At 48.6% G+C, this 9,853-nt stretch overlaps 2 protein-coding genes across 5 annotated transcripts in view; one reads left to right on the forward strand and one right to left on the reverse strand.

The window, feature by feature from the left end:
* Positions 1–6,965, reverse strand: part of CDC25A (cell division cycle 25A) — a 28,812-nt gene extending 21,847 nt beyond the window's left edge. Inside the window, exons 1-5 of one of the 4 annotated variants that reach the window (XM_019024795.3) lie at positions 6,320–6,965; positions 5,244–5,320; positions 3,200–3,242; positions 2,347–2,383; positions 1,476–1,574 (exon numbers count right to left, since the gene is read on the reverse strand). In XM_019024795.3, coding sequence (XP_018880340.1) covers positions 1,476–1,574; positions 2,347–2,383; positions 3,200–3,242; positions 5,244–5,320; positions 6,320–6,489 — 426 coding nt within the window. In that variant the 5' untranslated portion in view covers positions 6,490–6,965. Of the gene's footprint in view, positions 1–1,475; positions 1,578–2,346; positions 2,384–3,199; positions 3,243–5,243; positions 5,321–6,319 lie in introns of all 4 variants that reach the window. The other 3 variants (XM_019024793.3, XM_019024794.4, XM_019024792.4) reach the window with 3 other exon arrangements.
* Positions 51–264, forward strand: LOC134758050 (NADH dehydrogenase [ubiquinone] 1 beta subcomplex subunit 1-like). Its single transcript, XM_063703753.1, has one exon. The coding sequence runs from the start codon at positions 61–63 to the stop codon at positions 262–264; it is 204 nt and encodes a 67-aa protein (XP_063559823.1). The 5' UTR covers positions 51–60.
* Positions 6,966–9,853: the final 2,888 nt, after the last annotated feature.

The raw sequence follows: 9,853 nt of genomic DNA on the forward strand, positions 1-9,853 counted from the left end.
CAGTAATGGCTAGCACTGGCGTGGGTGGCTGAGTTCCCCATTGCCCTTGGTCTTGGGGTCATGGTCGGCACTGAGGCTGCAGCTATCATGGTGAACTTACTTCAGATTGTGCGGGACCACTGGGTTCATGTTCTTGTCCCTATGGGATTTGTCACTGGATGTTATTTAGACAGAAAGAGTGATGAACGGCTAACTACCTTCCGGAACAAGAGCATGTTATTTAAAAGGGAATTGCGACCCAATAAAGAAGTTACCTGGAAGTAAAGACTGGCTGAATTATAGAATGTTCACATTTTAAAGTTCTGAGAGAAATAAAACCGTGAAGAATCAAAAAAAAAAAAAAAAAAAAAAGCAGTAATGGCTAATATTACAGTGATTTCTATGCCAACACAGTACTAAGTACTTTCTGTGCATTAACTTTTTAACCATCAAATACAACCTGATTGTCCCGATTTTACAGGTGAGAAAACTAGACCTTGCAGGTTAAGGAATGTGCCCAAAATATTGAAGTAAAACAGGACAACTCCAGAGTGAGAGCTCTTTAACCACCATCTATGCTGTTTTCCCTTTAAAACAAAGCTCCAGGCAAGCAACCCTGAGAGAAGCCATTTCGGGGGAAAACCAGGCATCAGTACAGCTTTGCCCTGGTAAAAAGCACTAGAGGCTGATACACTGCTCCAAGCACTCAAGGATGGAACTCATTTCCATATTCTTTCTCATGACACTTCCCAGGTTGATAAAGAAATCATCAGGAGAGTTCATGGAGGCAGTGGGTTTCACACTAAACCTGAAGATTGTAAGGATAAGGATTATCAACTGTGGCATTTCAGCAGGAATGGAAAAGGGGAGAAAGTAAATATATAGAAATACAGTAGAGAGAAGGCTGAAAAAATTACAACTGTTTTGGATGCCTACTCTGTGCAATGTCTAAAAGAACAAAAAAGCCAGGCTCATTCAGGGTAGATAACCAGAAATTCACCTTCCAAGCCACCATTTCAGTTACTCTGAGATTCCCTAGAACTTGTTGACCCTGTTCTTACAAATACCGCCAAAGAGCCTTTTCCTAAGCTTATAATTCATTTCAGGGTCAGAGCAAAGAGGCAAGGACAGCCTGGGCAGAGCCTTCCAGACAAACACTATTTGTACATGTAATTACTCCTGTGAGCTACCATCTGAGCAACTCCTGCCTGTCAGGCACCATTTTCAATACTTCATACATAATCTTACTTATTGCCACAACATCCCTAAAAGGTATTACTACTCCTATTTTACAAAAGAACAAAGATTAAAAAGAGAAGAATTTGCCAACATCACACAGCTAGTAAGCAGGATCCAAACCCAGAATTCTCTGACTCCAAAGACCGCACATAATGGCCAAGTTTAGTCTCCCAGAAAGCAGCCCAGGCACTTCTAAGCCACTGACAGCCTGTGGGTTTCACCTCTGCCTCAGGTTAGTACATTGAAGTCACACTCACATTTTCCTTGTTCTCATCTGGGTCGATGAGCTGAAAGATGTCATGGTCAAGAGAATCAGAATGGCTCCTCTTCAGAGCTGGACTACATCCCAACAGCTTCTGCTATCAAAGTAAAAAAGGAAAATAATTAAGGCATACAAATAAAATTTCAGTGGAAAATTCAGTTCTCAAAAGAAAAAAAAGGGGGGTTGAATAGGGGGTAGGCTAGCTCCTCATACACTGCAGTAGGTAACCAGTAAATGTGGCCAGGAATCCACCTTGCCAGGACACAGCCAGGACACAGCATAGAAGTTTCCATTCCATGGGTTTACAGCTAACCTCACAAGGTCTACAGTGCCCCCCTCAACAGGGATTACAGTGCCAAATCAATCCCCAAATAACATTTGCATCAAAAGAACCCTTCCTGGTTTAATAAAGCTCTGTTAGAGATGGAGGACAAATTCCTCCAAGCCGAACATCTTGAGTACTTATGAGACTAAGGAAAGGCTGGGAATAGTGGCTCTTGCCTGTAATCCTAGCACTTTGGGAGGCCGAGGCAGGAGTTTGAAACCAGCCTGGGCAACAGAGTAAGACCCCCATGTCTACAAAAAATACAAAAATCAGCCGGGTGTGATGGTGTGCACCTGTATATAGTCCCAGCTCCTCTGGAAGTTGAGGTGGGAGGATCACTTGAGCCAGGGAAGCAGAGGTTGCAGTGAGCCAAGATTTTGCCACTGCACTCCAGCCTGGGTGACAGAGCAAGACCTTGTCTCAAAAGAGACTAAAGAAAAGCAGTTTTTACTCTCTAAATTAAGTCTCCTATCAAGGTCATGCTGGTAGCTAAGGAACAGATAACAGGTATTAGCTCAAAATAAACAAGGAACTAACTTACAGGTAGGGAATGTATTCTTCTCATGGGATTTTCAAGGCTGTAATGAGATCAGAAGGTAAATAATGAGAATAAAACAAGTAAAGAGGTATTCATATTAGCAGAGAGATAGTGTTTAGCCTGTAGCTTGGGGGTACAGTCACAGACTCCCATTTTAGGCAAGAGATGGGAGAATAAATTTCTGAAGCTGCCCTGTTCTCAGGAGCACCCCCAACACTAGACTTCTAGGTGAAAAAAACAAACCCATGTCTTTTCTTAAAATACACACATTCGGCTGGGCGCGGTGGCTCACACATGTAATCCCAGCACTATGGGCACTATGGGAGGCCGAGAAGGGTGTATCACGAGGTCAGGAGTCTCGAACTCCTGGCCTGGCCAACACAATGAAACCTTGTGTCTACTAAAAATACAAAAATTAACCGGGTGTGGTGGTGCACTCCTGTAGTCCCAGCTACTCGGGAGGCTGAGGCAGGAGAATTGGTTGAACCTGGGAGGTGGAGGTTGCAGTGAGGCACTGCACTCTAGCCTGGGAGGCAGAGTGAGACTCTGCCTCAGAAACAAAAAAACAAACAAACAAAAAAACCCCCACATGTTCTTGTAAGGCTATGATGTCAGAGCACAGAGTAGGGGTTTGCGTAAGACCCGAACAGAACACCAAAATTATAGCTAAAATAAAGGAGAAAAAGTTCTGAAAATTGCTGACACAAACTATTCATTCTTGAGATTCCAGAGTGTTTCTAGGCACAGGTAAATCCAGGGCTCGAGTCCAGTGTATGAAGAACTTCATTTAAATAAGGTATTTAAGTTTAGACACGTTTTTTCTACGTATAAACATTTGAAAGCAGCGAATACGTACTTTTCTTTACTGTCCAATGGCCCAGGAGAATCTAGACAGAAACCTATGGGGAAAAAAAAAAACCTCTCAAGAAATAATACAAAAAACACCGTTTTGTCATTAAAATTAAAACACTAAACAAAGTACCTGGGTCTTTATTTAAGTCAGGCAACAAATATTCATGGCTTATACTTTTGCCAGAATTGATGTTACGTCTATTAGATTGTCAAAAATGTCATGTTTGTACAAGTCTTAATATTTTCATAGTGTATTTACTGTTTTTTCTCCTATTTGCAAATAACATCAAGGGAAATAGGATTTGAGAAGAGGGTGAATAAAACTGATTCATATCATGATTGTTTGGTTATTCAGATAGAGGTGACCCAGATAACTTTCTGTGAGTTCCAACCATAGAAACAATAGGTACCAGATTTTCTTGGCACAGTTTTTAAACATTTTACCTTGTCAAATCATATGAGGCTTGAAAAATACAACTACTGACCAGGCACAGTGGCTCACACCTGTGATTCCAATACTTTGGGAGGCTGAGGCAGGCGGATGGCTTGAGGCCACAAGTTCAAAACAAGCCTGGGGCAACATAGCGAGACTTGACTCTACCAAAATTCAAAAAAAAATTAGTTGGGTGTGGTGGCACGTGTCTGTAGTCCCAGCTACTTGGGGAGGCTGGAGTGGGAGGTTCGCTTGAGCTCGGAAAGTTGAAGCTACAGTGAACCCTGATTGTGCCACTGTACACCAGCCTGAGACCTGGAAAACAGAGCAAGACCCTGTCTCGAAAAAAAAAAAAGGCCAGGTGCAGTGGCTCACCCCTGTAATCTCAGCACTTTGGGAGGTCGAAGTGGGTGGATCACCTGAGATCAGAAGTTTGAGACCCACACCTGTAATTCCAGCTACTAGGGAAGCTGAGGCAGAAGAATTCTCTGAATCTGGGAGGCAGAGGTTGCCTGGGTGACAGAGTTGAGACCTTGTCTCAAAATGAAAAAGAAAAATACAACTACTGGTCATGACATGCAAGGCAAGCACTTGCTGCCTTTAACAAAATGACACCAAGGTGTCCATCTCACAAAAGGCAGCAGGGTGAAGGAGACACTGTTCAGCATTACTTATATGCCAGCTCAGATGACGCAGACCCACCCACCCACCCATAGCTCATGTGTCTATGCAGCCTTATGGAAAGTGAGGTGTTACAGCCCTTGCTCACCACACTGCTACAAGTGATAATCCTATCCCCAGTTCTATATTAAATTACATTCTACATACAGAAGCCTACATTACATTTTAAGACTTTTGCTCTTGCAGTTCCTTTAACCTAAAGCATCTTTGCACCAATGGTCTTATCTGTACAAATACAGATAAACTCTGCAGTAATATGAATTCATGAAGAATGAAATGCACTGGCAATTTCCTCCATAGCAGCATCACTGAAATGATTTCATGACACTGTACTTCCAATCATTTGACCCTGTATTTTAACCAGTAAGATTGCCTGAATGCCACTTACAGTGGTATGGTGAATTATACTTTACTACCCATCCTTCAAGGGCAAGCACACACCACCTCCTTATAGACATTTGAAACCTATTTCCTTTCTTCATAAACAGCCACAAGGGCTCCTTTGTATTGTTCTTAATAATGTTTATCATCGGGCGCGGTGGCTCACGCCTGTAATCCCAGCACTTTGGGAGGCCAAGGAAGGCGGATCACCTGAGGTTGGGAGTTCAAGACCAGGCTGACCAACATGAAGAAACCCTGTCTCTACTAAAAAATACAAAATTAGCCGGGTGTGGTGGTGCATGCCTGTAATCCCAGCTACTCGGGAGGCTGAGGCAAGAGAATCACTTGAACCCGGGAGGTGGAGGTTACAGTGAGCTGAGATCACGCCATTGCACTCCAGCCTGGGCGACAAGAGCGAAACTCCGTCTCAAAAAAAAAGTTTATCACCCAATGCCATGACTTCCTCAAGTTCTCACCAAAACTAACCTCCTGGGTGAAAAGGCATGTTTCAGGAAATTCAGAGTATTGCTCCCCACACAGCAGACTTAAATACCTGAATCTGTTGACTCGGAGGAGCCCATTCTCTGCAGATTACTGTTGTTCTTCACCTCCAGTGGTTGCTCATAATCACTGAAACCAACAGAAATAAACCATGAATGATTTATAGGATATAATTAAAAGGTCACATGCAGGAGATAGGCCATGAGATTAAGCAGCAGCCAGGCTGCCAGAAACCATTTCTAGGCCACACCACAAGTGGCAAAGATCCCACTTTGCCACTCTGAACACCCAATTAGCACTTGGGCAAAGGAGAAAAAAGGAGTGGGTGGGCATGGCCTTGGACCACATTGCAGGTTATGATGGCTATGGCAAATGTTGGGGTATTTCCTAAAATAAAAGCATGTGTTCTAAGTACTGAGACAGAGTCGGTATGAAAGTTGAACAGGACACTTTCTGCTTTTCAGAAGTTGGGAAACGCACAAGACATGTGCTTAGCAAACGGGATGCCAGAGATTGAAGGGAAAGTAGCTCTTCCGCGGGAAACACCGTGGGATGCATTTTTTGCTATCAGGAAAAGCCCAGGAAGCTTTCTGAAAGTTGGGTAAAAAGACCTGGCCTTAGGAAAGCAGCAGAGTGGACATCAGGAATGTGCACGGGGCGAGGGACTGAGATGATTTTACATATAATGCCAGGAAAGAAAATGCCATGGTCCTTTGTTGAGAAGGAACAAAGATCACAGCAAACTAAGATCCTGAGGATGGTTTAGAAAAGGGTGAAAGTGAGTGCCTAGAAGAGCCTGATTTTCCCCGCGGGGGTAGATTCCAAAGAGCTTCCAGGGATAGAGATAGAAGGAGAGTACGGAGCAATCCGAAAGGGGTGAAGGTGGGCCTGGCTCGGGCTTAGGCCCGAGGATCTCCACCTCTTCCCCTGGGAGGTCCGGACGGCCTCTCCCGCCCAACATTCCGCCCGGGCGGGGGTGCACATGGCAGGCCCTAGCCCGGCTGTCCCCGAACGGCGAACCCGGACGGACGGGTCTCGCCCTTCTCCCGGTCCGTTTCCTGGCCTGATCTCCCCGAGGCCGACACCGAGGCCAGGGGCCTGGAGCACCGCCCGCCGGTCTCTCCTTACCTGCCCAGCCCCTGCAGCTGGTCCATAGTGACGGTCAGGTTGGTGACAGGCGACAGTCCCCCGGCGGCTGAATGGCCAAATAGCGCCTTCACGACGGGCTGCGACGCGGGAGGGGGGCTGCAGGCGAAGAGCAGGCGGCGGCGGTGCGGGGGCTCCGGGCCCAGTTCCATGGCGGCGCCCGGCCTCTCAGAGCTCCCGCTCCCTCTTCCTCTGCCTCCGCCGCGACCGCCCCGCCGACACCGGCCTCGGCCGCGCGCCACCGGCGCCCGCGGGTCAAACACAAACACGACTCCGCGGTTCAGGGACGCGGCTGCCGCGGGCAAGCGGCGCGGCCGGGCGGGTGTGCGGACCCTCCAGGCGCCAGCCACCAGCCACAGGCACGGGTGCTTCCCTCTCACACCGCGAGGCCAGCGGGCGGGCGGGCGCCGGCAACCTGAAGATTAAATCCAAACAAACGTGGCGGGTCGGCAAGAGAAGGCGGGCGAGAGCCTCGAGGCAACGGCCCAGGCTCACGCTGTCTTCGCTGTTCTCCTACCCGCTTGCCCAGCTCCGGGTAGCAGAAAACCGAGCCGACCTACACCTCTTACTCAGGCTGTCGCAGCCAGGCCGGCCTTTCGCGGTAATAGCAGCTCAGTGGGGGCAGCTGCTGCCCCGCCCCCCTTTCCTAGTTGGCGCCAAACGGAATCCACCAATCAGTAAGTAACTTCTCCTCCTCGCAACCGAATGGCAGCTAGGCTGGACCAATGAGAGGGGAAGAAGAAAGCGGCTCGCGGGACTCTGCCAGGTCATCGGCTCTCAGAAGGGGGCGGAGCCCAGAGCAGAAGAGCGCGGATCAAAATGAGAGGGGGATCAGAGGTCAATGAAAACTCCCAGCAGAACCTGCGAGGCGCTGCTCGCGGCTGAAAGGCCCCTTTGCCCCGTCGCATGCTGGGAAGCGTAGTTCCCATCGCGAGCTGCCGTCCAGTTAGCTTCGGCCCCCGTTGGGCCTCCGCTACCTCGCCCCCAGCCGGGCGCCCCACACTCTGAGGCAATGTGGAGGCTAAGGAAGACCTGTGGAGGTCTGGCCGGATCCAGCCTTGGCTCGGCCTCTAACCGTGCAGTATTGTGGACCCCTTTCTTCCGCCCCGGGCCTCCAGGCTCCAGTTTATAATGAGGGAGGGAATGGAATGACCCCCAGGACTGGACTCGACCACCAGGGCCCAACTCTGGAGGGCTCACAGACCCTGGGTGCTGCTGGCCTCATGGGATTTGAACCCCGCAGTACAACCTGTGCTGTGGGCCTCAGCATTTTTTGCTCACTTCCATTCTAGCCCTTATTGGATGCTCTTAGAATCATTTCTTTCTTTCCCACCACTTCTTAGCCCCCTGGGAGCTCCTAGAGAGCAATAACAGCAAATACAATAATAGCAAATAATAGCTAAAGTTTACATAATGCTTATGCACTTGACACTGTTCCCAGTGTGTTAATCTGTATTAATTCATTTAATCTTTACAACTCTGTGACATAGGAATTATCCCCATTTTCTAAGTGGGCATATTTACTTTTACAGCGCCGCACCTGTGGCAGCTCCTAGACGGATTTTGAGGGCCATAAGTGCACGATTTAAATGCAACCTACTGCTGGGCTTAGTGGCTCACGCCTATCATCCCAGCACTTTGGGAGGGCGAGGTGGGAGGATTGCCTGAGCCCACGAATTTGAGACCAGCCTGGGCAACAAAGTGAGACACCCCCTGCCCCCCACTCAAAAAAAAAAAAGCCCTACAGTTTGAAAAGCCATGCTGGACAGGTGGAAACCCCAAACCTTTGGCCCCAACACCAGACCCTTCACAGTGAGGAACCTCTCTCTCAGGATTCATCTCCTTTTCTGTGCACCAGTGCTCCACTACCCAGGAACCTCCCTTCCCTCCAGAAACCCCAGGCTATTTAGGCCTCTCTGCACAGTTCACATGGTCTGTAGTCCCACTGTTTCAAATAGTTCTCCCTGTCGTATCTCTGAATACTTTCCTCTCCTCCTGTGTTTTATGTGGTTTAATACTTGGCTCAACAGGCCGGGAGCGGTGGCTCACGCCTGTAATCCCAGCACTTTGGGAGACCGAGGCGGGCGGATCACGGGGTCAGGAGATTGAGACCATCCTGGCTAACATGGTGAAACCCCGGCTCTACTAAAAACACAAAAAATTACCGGGCATGGTGGCGGGCGCCTGTAGTCCCAGCTACTCGGGAGGCTGAGGCAGAAGAATGGCTGAACTCGGGAGGCGGAGCTTGCAGTGAGCCGAGACCGAGCCACTGCACTCCAGCCTGGGCAACAGAGCGAGACTCCGTCTCAAAAAACAAAAACAAAACTTGGCTCAACATTCCTGTTACTGCATTCATTCATTCAACATATGTTTATTCAAGGATTACTAGAACAAATTCAGTGCTTGAAATAATACCACAATCGCTGCTCTCAGGGAGCTCTGGTCCGCTGAGGATAAAGCTCCTTCTAATAATGGAATTATTACCATGACAATAGCTGTGGTTTGTGGAGGGATGGTGGGCACCTAAAGGAGGGGCGGGGACTGGGGAAGGCAGTACGGTGGGGGGCACGTCCTAAAGGAGATTAAAGCTAAAGGTCAAGGTTGCTGGAGAAGGGGAGCTTGGGGCTGGGGGGAGTGCTTTCTAAGGAAACGGCCCTGGGCAGCCAGGAGGTGAGGAGGAACGCCGTACTTGCCGGGAGCTACTCCTGAGTTGATCCAGTCGGTTCTAGAATGGGCACATGGGAGTGGCTGTGAGGGACAGTTCTTGAAAGGATTGGAGTTTGCTGAAGAGTTTGGCCTTATCCTGTGGACAGTGGAGGGTGTGTGATAACCGGATCAGATTTGCTTTAGGGTGGATCAGTGGAGGAGAGTGGGGAGGCCTGAGGAAAAAGGAGGGGGCTGTCCCAAAAGTCTGGGAGATTCTGAAGCAAGGTGGGGGCCTTGGAGACAAAGGAAGGGAATGATCCTGGGAGCCCTGAAGGAGGTAGATCTCATCAGATTTTGATAATTGAGAGTTAAGATTGTAGGGGGCTAGAGGCAAGGGAGGAGGCTAGAATGATTCTTAGGTAATGATTCAAGTACCTGGGTGGATGTAACATTTCAACAATTGGAGGCATACTTCTTGGAGGAATTTGATGAGCTCAGTTTTATGCTGGTGGACTGGCTGGGGGGTGTAGTCAGGAGGCAGATTTTGTGTTGATTAGCATGAAGATGGTAATGCCCATTGAGGATGTACAAAGGGTTTTTAGGACCCTGGATCTGGGGAGCACCAGCATTGAGGACTTGATGTAGTGAGACAGGACCGCAAAGCTGGGGCTGAGATAGAAACCACAAGGGAGTAGCCGAGTCCATAGTTCAGAGGTGCACCCAGGAGAGTCACTGAAGGTGTCCAGAATGAGGTCATGGGCAACTATGGAAATCATGTAGGAAGGCGAGGAGGTGGCCACAGAAGGCCATGGGAAGGGAAAAGTTGGCACAGAAGCTACAATACAGTTCAAGTGTGCCAAAATGCATGTA

The sequence above is a fragment of the Gorilla gorilla genome, chromosome 2, assembly GCF_029281585.2.
Source record: "Gorilla gorilla gorilla isolate KB3781 chromosome 2, NHGRI_mGorGor1-v2.1_pri, whole genome shotgun sequence".
Lineage (NCBI taxonomy): Eukaryota > Metazoa > Chordata > Mammalia > Primates > Hominidae > Gorilla > Gorilla gorilla.